The sequence below is a fragment of the Emydura macquarii genome, unplaced genomic scaffold, assembly GCF_026122565.2.
Source record: "Emydura macquarii macquarii isolate MOO-44397 ecotype Brisbane River unplaced genomic scaffold, CSIRO-AGI_Emac_v2 contig_1477, whole genome shotgun sequence".
Taxonomy (NCBI): Eukaryota; Metazoa; Chordata; order Testudines; family Chelidae; genus Emydura; species Emydura macquarii.
This window is the reverse complement of record NW_027131614.1, coordinates 16,582,809-16,600,443: the sequence shown is the minus strand read 5'-3', so window position 1 is coordinate 16,600,443 and position 17,635 is coordinate 16,582,809. Positions and strand designations below refer to the sequence as shown.

Sequence of the window (17,635 nt, the reverse complement as noted above, 5' to 3'; positions counted from 1 at the left end):
CAGTAGGGTACACTTTATTCTCTGTGCAATGTAAATGATGGATAAAATAGTTTGACTATAAAATGAGGGGTAATAATGTAGGAATGACTGTAACAATCTTATTGTTTTGTAGTGCTCTTTTCATAGCATTACTTCACTTAACTAACTGACATGCCTTTGGTGAATGTATATGTGCTTTTAGTACTTCATTTGGCAATTTGTGCTCTGGTAAGCCATGTGAAATGTCATATGTGATATCTTATAAATACCCCTAATAGTACAGGAGTGGGTATATTTACCTGCAGCTTTGACAATGGGGATGAACATATTTTTGACAGCTGTCACATGGACACTGTTACTGTGCATTGCCAAATGGGGTTCTTTAATGTCTTCTGGCTTTGGGAATCTAGGCTGTAGTGGGTGTGTTCAGCTTTATGGGAGAAGTAACTGGCCACATAATTACACAACAAGAAAACACATGTCTCAGGCTAATCAGTGACACATTCCATGTGCCATTCTGCTGGAGTGATTCCCACCAATGAATGTCAACCAAGAATTTAGTCAGCCTCCTTTTGTATTAAAAAAAAAATTTTTTTTTAATGTAATTTCCACCAATTTAATGAGGCATTAAATGCTATTGAGTTCTACAATCCATTCACCAGGAAAAAATTCTTCAGCAGTTAAACTCTGATTATGAAAAACTATTAAAAGATGTCTTCTTGAAAAAAGTTTCTATACAACAAAAATACTCTGCTCACTTCTGTAACTGTTATGCAACATTCATTTTTCAGGAATCAGCTGATGCTGAAGGTCCAGTAGTAGAGAAAATCATGAGTAGCCGTTCAGTCAAGAAACAGGTACCTATTTTTAATAAACCAGAGATGCCCTTACCCAATTTAATTTTTTTTCATTTTCAATATTTAAATATTTCTAATTCGACAGCTGCTTTAGTGAACGAGGAGGCCTCCTTAAAAGTGTCATTAGATAGGATTTTTTTAAGATGTTTTTTAAGATGTTTATCTAATCAACCTTCACATCTTTTTCTGTGCATGTACAAATGAGTTTTTACTTTTTGCAAACACATTCACTTTATCGGAATTTACCTTGGCGTATCATTTTTCTGCTTTGGGGGTCAGGTGGGTGATATCCTTCTCCTGAATCTTAGGGTTTTTAATCCTTTGCATTTGTGGTAAAATTGTGGGCATTTTCCTTTTCAAATCCTCTCACAATGGACACCCCAACACAGCCAACAGAACCAGCATGTGATCAAGAAGATCATATCTGGCCATCTGCAGAAATATGTTGAATACTACAGCTTGAAGTGGTGGAAGAGTTAACATGATTCTCTTCCAGTCCCTTATCCAAAGTATGTCTGTTGTGTGATCATTTTGCTGAACGCAGGAACTGAAGTCCCTCAGTAGAGTTTGGCTGATCTGTACAGCTAAGTGACATCTAATTCCAAACTATTGGATTTTCTTATTCTGTGGGAAAGGGGAGTATGTGGTTATTTACTAAAGGTCTAAGCTTTATTGTATTCTGCAGGATATTCTGTATAGCTTACTTATTGTTTTATGCTGTAGCTTTGAGGTGAAGTTCCACTTACACACTAAATATCTAAATGTGATACTCAAGTTTATCAGGATGAAATAAAGACTTTCACATGTCCTAGGAATGCATATTCCAAAAGAAGAGGAAAAACTTTGCCTTAATTCTTGTGGGTTTGTTTAATTTTTTAACTTTACCGCTGGCTGTACTAGTACTTTCAAGTGCTTTTATAAACCTAAATTCATGGCGTGTCATCACTGTTTTTGATTGAATTTCACTGTTGGCCTGGCCTTCCAGTCATCACAGCACAACACCTCTAACTTTTATAGTGCAGTACTGTGTTTTGTATTTCAACCCATGGGCTTATTTTTTCAGGTAAATATAATGTAATCTAAACTTAGTAATCAGTTGTCGTGATGGTCTGCTAGACGAGAGTGGAGAATCTCATCTCTTCTTAAATGTCTTTACATTGGAGGCAGTTTGTCACCAATTATTCTTCTCTTCTTTCTCTTTCCTGCAAACAAAGGTGTGATTACCCATGGGGAAGTGTGTATTTTGCTGCAGTTTGTGGGAAGTGATTGGTCTGCTGGGGGCAAGCTCTATTTTGAGCTCTTCCTTTAATGTTTTTTATAGATTGCACTTGCAGGTTTGAGGGGTGTCTATCTTCCCTCCCTTCTTTTCATCATCTCAACCCTACTCCCTATCCCAAAAAATGGATTTGAGAATGTTAATATTTAACATCCAAAGTACCCAACTGTGCATTTATTTAAATCTCTTCTGTACTCTTACTAATATAATCAAAACCATGGTTGTTAGATTAGTATTCAAAGTAAAATTGCTGTGATCAGGACAAATACACAAAAATAAACTTTATTGGAATGCAACAAACTATTTTGTCCTAGCAAAGGACAATAAATAATGACACTGCTTTTGAAGAGTCCTGTTGTCATTGAATTTTACTGGTTTCCACCAAAATATCCTGGGGAAGGTTTTGGAATTGCTAGGTGCAAAATATTTCTGTGTAGAAAGCATACAACATTGGGCTTAAAACAAATTTTATTTAAATGTACAGAAAACAAAATGTAAAACATTTCATTATATAAACATTTAAATAGATAAAATATTTTCTCAGTTTTAAATTTTGTCATTTTGCTTTTATTGACTGTTCCCTTGCCTTTATTATAAGGGGATAAGTAGTGCCAATGTACCTATATAGCTAAGGTGCTATTTTAGATACCTCTGTCATTCTTCCTCTCTGAACGAATAGTCCCAATCACGTCAATTTATTTTCATATGGAAGCTGTTCTATGTCTGTAATCATTTTGTCACCCGTTTTGGGACCCCCTCTATTTTTGCTACATCTTGTTTGAGATGAGTTGAATAGAACTGAACATATTATTCAAGATGAAGGCGTACTGTTGATTTATAAAAAATGTACTGAATATATGCCCATCTATTTTTCTTTTGCTAATAATGCATGCTGAGCAGATATTTTCACCCAGCTGTCCCCAGTGCCCAAATCTTTTCTGAACTGGTTAATTTAGAATCAAGTGATGTGTATCAATAGTTGAAATCATTCTTTCTATTGTATATTACTTTGCATTTGTCAACAGTGATTTTCATCCTCCCTTGTTCTAACCATTCATCTAGCTTTCAACTGTTTCTGAATTTCCTCATTCTTCTCTAGTCTTCAGTAATGTAAATAACTATCTGCAAATACTGCCACACAGTAGGTACAGTACAGGCAGTGACAATGCAAGCTTATCCATTCTGCCATAATAACGTGTGCTTTAATGTTCTCCTAGAGGAAGTGATCATTTGCATCACCCCTGGAATGTGAGTATAGTTCAATCTCCATGATCATTCAGTCCTCTGTTAATATTATAAACAAAGTTGCCACTTAGTACTAGAGCTGGCTGGAGGATGACCTCTGTTTCACAGCAGTTTTTGAGAAGTTTCTTTTTTAATCCGTTAGCACTCAAGGTCAGGGACTTGAACTTGGGTCTGCCACATCCTAGGCAAGTACCTAACCAGTCAGCTATAGTCTGTCCTCTCCGTTTTCTTTGCCTCCCCGCCCCCCCTTCAGCGGACCTAAAAACCTTCCTGAAAAAAATTTCATGGAAACAGCTATATTTCTGTGAAATGTTTCAGCTTCAATGAAAAAGCAAAAATGTTTCAACCAGCTATAAGGCCTACTTAGTGTATCCATGGTTGCCCAAACATGATGCATACCATTTTAGGACTCCATCAGTATCTGAGAAACACACAAACATTCTACTTAGTCTGACATTAATCTATTTTTATTGAGTCACAACAGAGTTCATGATTGCATATTTAAGAGTGCAGTTATACAATATGCTTAAGCTGCTTTCCATAACTTGACCTGCATAAATGTATTGCCAACCCTCTAGGTAATATAGTAACACATTCTGGTACTGCAATATTACAGGGTCTGTCAGCATTTTCAGTGTAAATCATTGTGTTGTTAATTTATCAGTTGAGTGGAGAAATTTGCATAAGGCTAAAACCTAGCAGAAGTATGCTCAATTAACAAAAACCAAAACCTATTTGCTAACTTTAAAGTTACGTAGATGTTAAATATATCAGTTTTCAGATGGTATTGACACTTAAATTCTTCGATTTAAAAATAGAGATTAGGCCATAGTGTAGTTAAAGTACAAAAAATCCTGCAATGATCACCAAGGTATTTAATTCCGATACGTATGCATGTAGAGCTGCTTTCCTAAAGGGTTGGTATCGCATAGAGATACTGACTAGATTCAGATTATTAAATATTCCTTGTCAGAACTTGTACTTCTGTTATGTTAGGACCTCGAAATACAAATATCCAATTTGGAAATCTAGCATGTATCATTAGTTTTCTTCAGTGGGAAAACCTTGGCAGTCTTCAAACTCCCTCTTCTGGAGGTGTCTTCATGGAGTGGCTGAGTGACCTGCTCCTGCAGAATTAAGACTAGGAATTGTTCATCCTTTTCTACAAAGGAGCCAGGACAAGCTGGAGATAGCATCAAGAACAGCTTTCCTCTTTTCTCCCTTGATGTGATTCTGCATGGAGATCTTGGTGGTGGGTGGTGGTATTTCCTTTCTTGAGAAGAGCCAAAAAAAGCATTTAGTATGATGGTGTCAGTTTCTCCCTTGTATATTAAAAGAGGGAGTACTTGGTGAAGCAAAGTAAAGAAACACAAGCTGAGGCTGCTGCTATCAATAGCAATGGAATGAATTAACAGAGTATCTAGCAAGGAAAATATTTTTAATTCTGGCAGATAATTTTTAATTCTTCTCTGTCTCCGTGCATCACATCCTTTCTCCCTCTATAATGTGGTGATTAAGGGTATGGGTGGAATAGGTGGAGATGAGGATTCAAGGCATAGGATGGAAGCGTAAGTGTTTTGATGTAGCCCTAGACTTAATACTTTTCACAGAACTCTCAAGAATTGGCCCTGATTATGTGTGCTGTCAGTTTGAAAATTCTCTGTGATATATTATATAATAGGTGATAACAGTTCCAAAGCTTATTAACACAACAAAAACTGTTTAATTTAATGTTGTGACATGAACAAAATCCTAAATTTGAGTCAGTCCTCAAATTTGTCCTTAATTTGTCCTATAGTAGGGATCAGTAATAAAACTTAGATGTTGAATTACATGCCATATGTTCCCCCATACTCTGGCACCAGGGATGAGTTAAGCACAGTCTTGACCCTTAACACTTGAATGCCCTTGGTTTTGCTGGTTTGTATCACAGATTCAACCTTGCTTAAATGTAGTATTTTTGGTGTTAATTTAATTTGGCTGCTCTGTATGTGAGACATCTTGCCTGAGTGAATTTAATTGCACCATTGAGTAAAACTAAAGCCATGAACAGTGATGCACTAAAATTATAGTAGAAGTATAAGACTTAGTTTTATAAGGCTTCTTGTTTACGTAGAGGTATAAACCCCCTTTAAAAGTCTATTTTAAAACATTACAAAATCCACAATGTAAAGCTGCCATGATCCAGCCAAAAATAATACATATGGCATTCAGTAGTGCAGTTGCTAATTGGCTGCTGCCTGAGAAAATGGTACGCTTGGCTTCTATTTAACACTGTGGGTTTGGCAGAAAGCCAGATTTGGGGTGAGGTTGTTGTGAATGAAGCTGCATGTGGTTAGGGAGGAGTTAAAATGATTCATGTCTTGGAAGTTGTAGTAAGCAGTGTAATATGTGCTTGAGTAAGCTGATGGAGGAAACTTCTTACCCATATCCTTCTCTCCACTTCCCTTCATACATCTATATACACATATACACTCTCTCTTCTGAAACTTTAATCAGTAATACTTTTGGACAATATACTGTACTTTAGGGAATGGTTAAAGCTATTGGAATATTTAGTAGTTAAATACACAGCTGAAATCTTATTTTGTTACAGATGGAGAATGGAGAGGAAGTGGAAACAGAAGAATTCTATGTAAAGTATAAAAACTTGTAAGTAAGCTGTAATTTTTGTTTCTTGTTTTCTTTTAATATATCTATAGGCTCCAAATATTTGCTCAAAATTGTATTTTGAAAGTGACATATTATTAACATCTTACCTTAAGTATTCTATCTAATCCAAAACAATGGATAATAAATCGTAGACATTTTTTGCATTGACATGGTGCTAGATTTGGTGACTGAATACATTATCTATATGATTTAAGTTTTCTCTCTAAAATGAAAAAGTTGTAAGAGCAAGGTCAAACTGGCTTTAAATTTTGTTTAACAAGGCCCTGATTCTGCAGATGGATCCATGCAGGCAGGCACCTATGCCTCCATAGATCTGACTGCAGCATTGGAGCCTTAATTCTTAATATACCAGAAAGATCATCAAAATAATTAACCTTTACATTCCTTCAGAAAAAAAGTCAGTGTGCAACAAAGTGTATGACATTTTATTAGACTGCTATATAGAATTTTATATCTAACAGTTTCATGATGGCAGGTAAATTTTTCTGAAATGTCCAGCGTTAGCAATGGAAGCATATTGTATCACTTTTGACTCTGAACTATAGTGCATTTTCCTTTTTAGGGAAGTGGAAAAGAGAAGGGATAGAATTGGGAGACTTGATAAATTAAAATGGTAAAATAAATGTCAACATCTGATAGAAATTCACTTGCATTTCTAGTTAGTTAATTGTAGGTGGACTTCCTTTTAACTATACTGCTTATAAAATATAATCAGCTAAACTACCCAGTTTTGTTGTCCTTTGTTTCATATAGATATCACATGTTTAATAGCTTAAATCCTGTTTATTTTGTTTGTTCATTCTATTTGTAATTATTATAATGTGACCAATGCTTACGATGTGGTGTTTGATAGTAATTGTATAACTTGATATTGAACTTTTTATTACTTAAACAAAATTTTAAAATAAAACCAATTTTAATTGCACATATATGATGATAGAACATTTCATCCTTAAGAAAATGTGTTAAGGTTTAAGCTATTGATTATTGAATATTCCCAAAAGTATGATTAAAATTGCCTTATACGGCTAATTGGCTTGCACAGGGCCTCTAATTACAGCTCTACAGATAGAGATATATAGCTCTGTAGCACAATAGAGTTAAAGGTATTTTTAGACACTTCCAGTAAGTTTTAATCCCACTGTACTTCTTAATGTACTAAGCAGTGAAGTTTAGAGTGTGTACATTATTGTCTTGTTACATTTTATTGGACTCACACAGAATATGTATCTTGATAACTCTGAGCCAAAAGCCAGAAGTGTGGGGAATACATATATGGGCTATACTGATTTTTCTGATCAGCACCTTTATTAGATAGTAAGTACGGTTGCTGCCAGTAAAAGTGATTAGTTTAATGAAAGGTAGCAGCTGATATTGCAGATAACAGGGTGCTACTGTGTTCATTTGCCAGTAAAAGTTTGAGGGGAATTAGAGAGAGGAATAGATGCAGGGAAGCAAATAGGAGCATTCAGTAGAAATATTTGGGCTGGGATTGCTTTGAAGAAGTTTTTTCTTTATTCCATCTTCTAGCTCTTACCTTCATTGTCAGTGGGCATCTGTAGAAGAGTTGGACAAAGACAAGAGAATTCAGCAAAAGGTTAAGCGGTTTAAGGCAAAACAGGGTCAGAATAAGTTCCTTTCAGAGGTATGACTATTTTCATAACTATTTCAGTTAGTTTTTTTTTTTTTTTTTTAAGGGATATTCTGATAAATGCTTAAATCCCTTATATGTGCAAAAGATTTTGAACATCTGGTTGATATAAAATGAGCTTTCATCACAATGTAAAAATATTCTTATGCTAAATTCAGAGGCTTTCGAATTCAGTTACATAAAGTTAACCGACTTCTTTCTGTTCATAGTTCATTGCTGTTTCTTACTGGTAAATGGTTAATTGTTCACTTTCATAAACAGGAAGTTACTTTGTCTTCCTGGTGCTTGTTTGTTCTAAGAGAACTTGATCCAATCACAATTTAATGTGGAAATGATTATGATATCCTGGCACGTAGCATCTCTATGTAATGATCCTGAAGGAGAGAATTGGAGACAAACGTCTGTAGAATTTAAGATGCCATGCAGGTGTGGAAGGGTTCTCTTGAGTTTAAACATGTTTTTGTTAAGTAAGCCATTTGGATTTTAAGTAAACAGACTTTAGCAATTTGTTGATCTTATAATTCAGAACTTTGACAGTAATGTTGCCATTGCAGCCCTACTCTTAACTATCCATAGTGATTTCAAAGAGCTATTGAAAATACTGCGTCTCCTGCAGAATAGGTACCAGAGTGCTCTCCTGAGCAGCCAATTATGCCAGGAAAATGCCTGGCAATTTTCTGTGATTTGGACTACTGCCCACTAGGGACCCTGAGCTTTTGATCACCAATTTAATTTCACTTAGAGCCACAAGCAGAACTATAGCAGGGATCTTGCCAATAAAAGGCCAGATTAGCTGATTTGCCTATCCTTATGAAAGCTTCCCTTTCAGCAAACTTCAGTGATTTGAAATAAAAAGGGCTAGTGCCCTGATCTTTTTTCTGTTTTATGCATTTTTATTTAATACAATAGTTCAGGCTAAGCGAGGACTCTAATTGGAAACTTCCATAAAAATCATTGTTGGTTTCTGACCAAATACAGTTAGCAGAGATATTTCTGTAAATTTTACCAGAATTCTACTCTTTTCCACATGCTGAGCTTTTACAAGTAGATACAAAACGTCTGAGCTCTGGGTCAAAACATCTAAAAGATGCTTTTGAGTTAATTAGAAAGTGGGAGGACAGCTATCAAGAATAAACTGCACCAGGTAATTCTAATGACTAAGGAACATTCAGATTAAATGCATATTTCAAAAGAATGCTGATACTTGAAATATTTGCCAAACTGTAAGTCTTAGATGAACTCTAGTTAAATTGGGTAATGGTGCAACCTTGTTTAAAACTGTGTGAAATTTATGAAACATTGTTCTTCAGTAACTAAGCCAAGTATTTCACTTTTTTACTATTTATATTTTTGAGTAATCATTTCTGCTTAACAAGTGATTGTAGATTTTTTTTGCGTAAGCTGTCAAAATATTAGTTAAACTGTATACATTCTTACAACTTTTCCTTGTCTTTCTCCCCACCACACACAGCCATTAAAGTAGTTGAGTGCAGAGCAAAGAATGAAAGAAAGGAGCATTTCTGTGCATATAGCACTGAGTAAAGAACTTGGGGGGTGGAAGAGGGAGGTAACAAATTATAAACTTTGGGGATGGGAAGTGTTTTTTATTTTGCTTTCTGTTTTTTGGAATAATATTCTGTGAATCTTGCCTATGAAGCAGTCTGACAACTCCTGTAGTTATGGTAATCTAATGGCACTTAGTGTACACGGCTCTAATTTCTTTATTGCAAGCTGTAGTTTTCAAGAATGCTAAATGCATTGCATGCTATAAGCCTTTTCGATTGCTCATTAGTGAATTGTAATTTCACACTTCATTTAAAATATTCTTAAACATTCTCTCACAGTAAAAGGTTTCACACAGTAATTAAGAGGCCCAGTTAACAAAGTCTGAGAAGTCTGATTTCCTCATGGGGAATCCTCTTGCTGAATTGTGGCATTTCAATTAACATGCTGAAGGTTGCCAAATATAAATTTTATGTTTCCGTAACCCAAAATACTGTTACCTGGTGAAAAGTATAATTTTTGCTCCAAGGACAGGCTAATAAAGATTTATTTATTTTTTTTGCCTGCTATCTTTCAACAGATTGATGATGAGCTTTTTAATCCAGACTATGTGGAAGTTGATAGAATAATGGATTTTTCACAGAGCACAGATGATAATGGAGAGGTAAAGAAAACTGTTGGTACATCTTCAGTCATTTATACAATTGCCTATCTAAATATTAGAAACTTCAGTAGGTTTTGATGATGATTTATTTTCATTTTGTAGAACTGAGGATGGAGGGCATTATGACAAGGATAGATACTGCTGCAGTAAAGTTCATAGAGCTAATATTCTACCACTCCCTAGTGAATTGTTTTGGATATCCAACAATACATTTCTAGTTTTTAGCATTTCATTCTTTAGTAATAGTTCAAAACGGTACATAAATGTTTCTTAAACTATTGCCCTCTGGATGTCTCTGTAAACTAGAAAAAGCATATAGGTTAATAATGTAGCTTTTTTTGAGTGAAATAAAGTTCTCAGTGAAAACTGATAACTTTTAAAAAGAAAATATACTGGAAATTTATAGAAGCTAACTAGTTATTAAAGCATATCTAATCTGAATTTCTAATTCACCATTGCCAAAGGAACTAGGCACTTTCTTAATCCTATCTAATTATCATTACACAACTGCCTAAATTGTCTGCTCCTCACTTATGACCCCATCTCCGGAGCAGAATCGCTTGAATGGTTGACTTCCAGGAGAACTCCAGTGGGCCATTCTGTTATTGGGAGCAGAAAAGGCTTTAGTAATACCTATTTCTGTTTTGTTATCACTGTATCTGTGAATGGTGATGTCTCCCATTGACAGCTGCTGTTTCAATGATTCTGGATTGCCTGCTGCGAAGTTTGTGATGACATATTGACAGGAAGAATACAGCTCACCATCTGAATATGTGGCAAAGGCAGGGGCCCTTCATAATTTTAAAGCAACATTCTGCTTTATTCTAAAATTTTGGTTAATTTTAGTGGTTTAAAATTATAAAATTTAGCTTTGCCACTCATCTTGGTGGGGAACTGTATTCCCTTTGCTCTTATCTTACAGCATCAAGTTTATAACAAGTTGTTATCCTTCTGGCTGTTTATAAGACATTTTTAAAAAAATCTGTTAACTCTTTTTCATTGTATATAGTGTCTAGAGTATATTTCAGGTTACACTGCAGCTTTCCTTAAATTAGTTGTCATGTCATGTAGAAAAGTTTTATTGTTTTACATTGAATCTAATTTTATCCAATCTTATCCTTTCTTAACTATTCATCAAAAACAAAGCCTGTTACACATTATCTGGTGAAGTGGTGTTCACTTCCTTATGAAGACAGCACTTGGGAGCTAAAGCAAGACATAGACCAAGCTAAGATTGAAGAATTTGAGAAACTGATGTCTAGGGAGCCACAAATGGAGCGTGTGGTAAGAATTGGCTCTGTATAGAGGATTTTATTTGAAAATAGCAAAGTAATGTGGTCTTTCAGAAACCACTAATGGGATTTGCTGTATTTGAAACAGGAGCGACCTCCTGCTGATGACTGGAAGAAATCAGAGAGTTCCAGGGAGTATAAAAACAATAACAAACTCAGGGAATACCAGTTGGAGGGAGTAAACTGGCTTCTTTTCAACTGGTACAACACGTGCGTAAAGTAACTTTTTATTGTAGAACTGCTGCTTTAGAGCAGATGTTATAGTTTAAATTTAATGTTAATATTTTTAATGTTTATAGTCTTTTAAAAGTGAGACTTGAAAATTATGTTAAAACTATTTTTATTACTTGGATTACATAAAGTTAATAGTTTCATGTTAAATATATATGTATATATAATATATAAAGAACATAATGTTACATAATAAAGACATGTTTATGTATACATATGTCTTCATTATGTGACAAACATACACACACACCTATACTTGAAAGAGAACTACATAATGAGAACTATAGTGTTTATGTTGCATCACTTGCTAATATACTATTTATTTAAAACTTTGAGAGTTTTTTCCAGTTTAAATTCATACTCATTTATTAATTTATATATCTGTCTTGCAGATTTTAACTTTACAGACATCTTTGTTTTGTAAATTCCATGTTCAGAATAGAGCCATAAGATTTTTTGTATTATTTTCAGACGAAACTGCATTTTAGCAGATGAAATGGGGTTGGGAAAAACTATCCAGTCTATTACATTTCTCTATGAGATATATTTGAAAGGAATCCATGGTCCTTTCTTGGTAATTGCTCCACTATCCACAATCCCCAACTGGGAAAGGGAGTTCCGCACCTGGACAGAATTGAATGTGGTTGTGTATCATGGGAGTCAAGCCAGCCGGCGGACCATTCAGTTGTATGAAATGTACTTCAAAGATCCACAGGTAAATACTACTTTCGGAATTTTGTAAAATCGTACTATTAAAAAATCAAGTAATGAAGCTGTAGTGGGTAGAATTTTCTGTGCTATGAACATCAATTTCTAGTGCTGTTAAGGTAGACTCCAGCTTAAGGTCTCTTTTAGATCAGTAATTGGTTGGAAATGGATAGGGACCAAGTAGTTGCACTTGCATAAGGTTTGCACTCTTTGGGGGTATGGAGGGGAAATGATCTATTACATAAAATAGATACATGTAATAGATTCATACAGTTCCAGGAAAAGATTAACGTATTTCAGAGCTTGCATTGTTGTATCAACTGTGTAAATTGCACAGATATTTTTTTGAGATCCGTGTACCACTATGATCTTGATGACAAGCCTTTGTACATCAAGGAGAATATGGGGAAGTGAATAGTTAGGGCTTCTGATTTTTCTGTTTATCTGATTCCAATAAACACCCCCAATACAAAAAGAGAGAGAGAAAAAGCAGAGTTTATGCAATAAACACTGGAAATTGTTACTGGTATTTAAGGTCTTGTCGAAGCAGAATGATATTACGTGGATGTGATTTCTAAAGTGCATGAATGTGTTGTGCATTAATAAGTCTGTGTAGACCTTACTGGTGCACACTAAAAGTCCTCTAGTGCACTTTAATATAGTGCTGTTTGAAACATTTCTTCTTGAAAGTCCACAATACTGTATTAAAGTAACACAATCTACTTTGCTCATTTCAGCATATACAAAGAACCTTTGATTTTGGATACCTGCATAAAGCTCCAAACTAGCTAAAAATTCAGAAAAATAAAATTAATAAACCCCCAAAAGCACTTTGACTAGTACATGCTAGAAATAGAAAATTAGTTGGGGTGTTACATGTTGGGGCTGTAGGGAGAAACAAACAATTTAAAAACATAGAAATCAAATTGCTCAGTGTCTGTGTGTATTGGATTAAGAAAATCTGATCCTAAAATCCACCCTTTTGTATGTTGCCGCATGTGGAGACAACATAGCTCAGTAATTACTGTCCTCTAACTTTTGAGAAATTTAGTTCATGTTGTTTACTACACAAAAGCAGTGTGATGCTGTGACTTCTGGAAGATCGCTTCTAGTTTGTTTACTAGTCAATATTTAGAAGTGAGCTAGCATGTTTAAAGCACTTTTCATTTATGAAGGGAGGATGATGATGCTAGCAAAATAGTATTAGGATAGAAAAAGGATATAAAAACTACAGATTCACTGTACTTGTCTTCTGAATAGTAAGGCTTCAGTTTATAATTAATACCAGTGAACATGGATTTGTGGAAAATATATCCTGTCAAATTAATTTCTTTTTTTATGAGATTACAAGTTTAATTGATAAAGATAATAGTGTTGATGTGAAATACATAACTTCTGTAAGGCATTTCACTTGGCACCACGCATTTTTATTAAAAAACTAGAATGATACAAATTCAGCATTAAATGGATTAAAAACTAGCTAACGAGTAAGTCTCAAAATGTAATTGTAAACAGGTAATCATAATCATTGAGCAGGTGTGTTTCTTTTAGGGTCTTACCAGGATTAGTTTTTGTCCCAAAGTCAATTAATCTTTTTATCAATGAACTAAAAGAAAACATAAAACCATCATCTATAAAGTTGGGAGATGGAATAAAGATTGTGGGAGTGGTAACTAATGCAGAAGACAGGTGACTTGATAGTATGGCCTGGATTACTTGTCCAGTTTGTCGCAAACTAGCAATCTGTGTTTCAAGACAGCCAAAAGTGACGTTAGATATCTAGGAACAAAATCCATGTTTACAGGATGGGGGATTCTATCATGGTAAGCAGTGACTCTAAAAAAAGACTTGGAAGTCATGACAGAGAATCAGATGACCTCCTAGTGCAACACTGTAGCCAAAAGGGCTAATGCAATCCTTGGATGTATAAACGGGAGTATCAAGTAGGAGTAAAGAGGTGATTTTTACCTCTGTATTTGGCATTAGTGTGACTGAAGTGCGAGTATTGTGTCCACATTTCAAAAAGGATGTTGAAAAATTGGAGCCATGAGGAAAGATTAAAGGATTAGATAACATTTCTTTTATAGTGAGAGACTTGGAGTTTAATCTGTCTCGTTTGTCAGAGAATGTTACAGGGCAACTTGAACCCACTCTAAAATACCTACATGGGAAACAAAAATTTTATGATAAAAGAGGGCTCTTCAGTATAGCAGACAAAGGTATAACAAGATCCACTGGCTGGAAACTGAAGCTAGACAAATTCAAACTAGACACAAAGCGCATGTATTTAATAGTCATGGAAATTAATCATTGGAACACTTTACCAAGGGTTGTGGTGAATTCTCTCACTGGTTGGATGCCTTTCTAAAAGGTATGCTCTAGATCAAATAGAATTAATTCAGTATGCAGTATAGCTGTAGCCTTGTTGGTCACAGGATATTAGAGAAGCAAGGTGGGTGAGGTAATGTCTTTTTATTGGACCAGCTTCTGTTGGTCATCTTCTGCAGAACAGCTGTATGTTGCTTGAAAGCTTGTCTCTCTCAGGCCTGGTCTACGCTGCCACTGGCACATTATTACGTACATTATGTAGCTTGCGTATCTCCCATTGACCCACTTACGTTAACATACTGCAGCTTCTGCAGGGCACTGCTTCAATGGGAGACAGCCTCCTGTCGATGCAGCTTTACTTCTTTCGGGGAGGTGGACAAATGGCATCTACCGGAGAGCCCATCTACACGACCTGCTCAATTGATCCTGCTGCATCGATTACAGCAGAGCCCGCAGTGTAGACAAGCCCTCATTAACAGAAGTTGGTCCAATAAAAAATATTACCTCGCCCATCTTGTCTCTCTAGAATTAATTCAGGAAAGTCCTATGGCCTGTGTTATGTTGAAGGCCAGACTAGATGATCACAATGGTCTTTTGTTCTTTTATTATACGAGTGACTCTATCAGTTTAGTAACTTGATTTTATTGGCTTTCAGAACTCAAACATATTTATGCTTTTTAAAGACAAAATACTCTACTAAACAAATATAATCATGGTTCTTTGAGTATGTGTCAGTGTGGATCCAACTAAGTGCAAGACTGGATTTTTTAAATATCCGTATCCATTGAGGATCTGTGCATGCTTCCTTTGCTACCTAATTCAAAAGGCATAATGGGTGGGGCAGCCCTGATTTACCCACTGTTTCCTCTTACTGCCTGTGGCAGTAAGACAGAACCTGGAGACTTGCCTTCCCATTTGTTCTTAGTTAAACTTCTTCAGGCTTTTCATAATGCTTTCAGATCTCTTCTGATTTTCTGACATACATAGACTATGAATGATGTTGACTGATCAGGGCTGAACATGTACAGGAAGACACTCCACTCCAACCCCCCCAGTGCAGGGATTTTTTACATTGTGTATTTGAAACCTGTGGGCTTGAAACTCTACCCATCCTGTCATGGGCAATGTTGAGCAGACGCTAAGCATGCCTTTCAATCCCTGCAAAACTGCATAAGTCACAAGATGCTTGGTTAAAGCTTCATCTGGAGCAATCTATGAAAGTCTCTTCAGATGCTGTGAAGACATAGAAGCTAGTTTCATCCAATCCATCATCTAGCAGGCAAGTGACTCTGAAGACCAGCATGGAAAAGACGGCACTGAAGAAAGACCTGGCATTAACATAAATTTCCCTGACACCACAGATGCTGACATCTCTGATGCATAAGTCTGGCACAGGAGGGGCTGCTCTGCCTACAGAGGTAGAGACTCCAAATGGAGCTTATTGTCCTCCCAAAAGGACAGACCACCTAAAACCTCACAGGTTAAAGCCACCCAGCCCCACATACTGATGATGGCTAATGATAAGCAGCCTGTAGCACAGAATTTGGGCCTTCTCTGGCACTGATCCCAGCTCCAGCAATGCACCGCCCTGAGGGTTGATGCCTAAAACCGAATGTGAGCTGTTAGGAAAACCAGGACAGTCATTGATACTGGTGTACACTCTGGTTTCAAGACCACTGTATACCTCAGCACCCCTCTCCCCCGACTGTATAATAAATGTGTTCTTCCTCCCTGTCACCAAGTTTCACATTCTTGCTAACGTAAAGTAGGAAACTTCTCCTCAGATCTGTGGTCAATGTCCCCTGAAAGGCCTTCTAGTTCCCCTTACAGGGTTCAACTGTCCTCATGACAGGAATGACACTGAACTATCCACTACCAAACAAGCCAGCCAAACCCCTATGGCATGATGCCATGGCCCTGCCCTCACAGATCTCGAAGAGATGGTCTTCACTGAATTTGAGGAAGAGCTCACTTTCCTCATCTGCTTCACTGCCTACACCACCTATACTAGATGACCAGGAAGAGGCAGACCTCAGAGCAGAGTATCAATAATGCCCTGTTTCACCACCAAAGGACATGTCATAGTCACCTGATAGGAAGCTATCCTTGGAACCAATAATAGTGCTGGATGACTTCAAGTCATTCCAAGAGCTCCTTATAAGAATTGCTGAGACTCTGGATTTGGTTATATAAGAGAAATATCCCAAGTTGTTTGACATTCTGGTTGGACTGGGAGTTGTCAGAATCACCTTCCCCATAATTTAGGGAATGCTTGATCGAGCTAAGGCCCTGGGGCATACACCAACCATAGTAACTTGACTGCAAAACAGATAGAGAAACAGTACTAGGTTCTTGAAGCTGGGTTCAAGTATCATTATGGCCATTCCTTAGCCAGGCTCCTTAGTCATTTCAGGATGATTTGTGCTGCATATGAACATTCTGGAGCCTAGGACCATCTGGCTGGCCTGTGTGGCATTTCTGCAGAGCTCTACTCTGCAGGTCTTTATGGACAGCCTGACTGGAATGCACTATATCAACAAGCAAGGATGTGCTTGGTCATCCCCTTTCTGCAAAGAAGTCATCAGGTTGCAGACTTGGTGTCATCAAAAGACAATGACCCCATTGGTTCTGCACCTTACAGGTGCCAGCAATGACATGGCAAGCTTCTTATTCAGGCACATGGTAACCAGCCATGAGTGGCTGCTGCAGAAATCTGTCACAGAGCTGATATTTTGCCAGTAGATGACACCCATAATAGATCTTGTCACCACAGATGACAATGCCAAGTGCCGGAACTTCTGCCCCAGAGTGGGCATGAACCTGGGCTTCTAACAAGACATCTTTCTGCTACAGTGGATTACAGGCCTCAGACACACCTTTTCCCTGGTTCCCTTGATGCCTAGGGTGGTATCCAAAGTCAGACAGGATAGCTTGATCCTGATAGCTTCTTATTGGACAAAGCAATTTTGACTCAGATCTCTTGCACATATCCATTCAGACCTCCTATCCTCTTCTTGATCTGCCCGTTTTGATATCCTAGAACTGCAATTGTGGCACTTGACGTAAATGTTGGCTGATTGAGCACCACTGAGAGACTGTTGTCAACAGGTTCAAAAATTTCCCGTACAGAGCAGGTAGGAAGACCTACTTCTCCAAATGGAAACAATTAGGCAGCCCAATATAATATGAACCCAGTTGAGGCTCTGATTCCACAGATCTTCAACTATA

At 36.7% G+C, this 17,635-nt stretch overlaps 1 protein-coding gene across 2 annotated transcripts in view; it reads left to right on the top strand.

Annotated features, from left to right (window-relative positions):
- Positions 1–17,635, top strand: part of CHD7 (chromodomain helicase DNA binding protein 7) — a 204,508-nt gene that overhangs the window by 141,544 nt on the left and 45,329 nt on the right. For both annotated transcript variants that reach the window (XM_067553721.1, XM_067553722.1), the window contains exons 6-12: positions 771–836; positions 5,954–6,009; positions 7,561–7,675; positions 9,765–9,848; positions 10,995–11,132; positions 11,229–11,350; positions 11,843–12,086. In XM_067553721.1, coding sequence (XP_067409822.1) covers positions 771–836; positions 5,954–6,009; positions 7,561–7,675; positions 9,765–9,848; positions 10,995–11,132; positions 11,229–11,350; positions 11,843–12,086 — 825 coding nt within the window. The remainder of the gene's footprint in view (positions 1–770; positions 837–5,953; positions 6,010–7,560; positions 7,676–9,764; positions 9,849–10,994; positions 11,133–11,228; positions 11,351–11,842; positions 12,087–17,635) is intronic.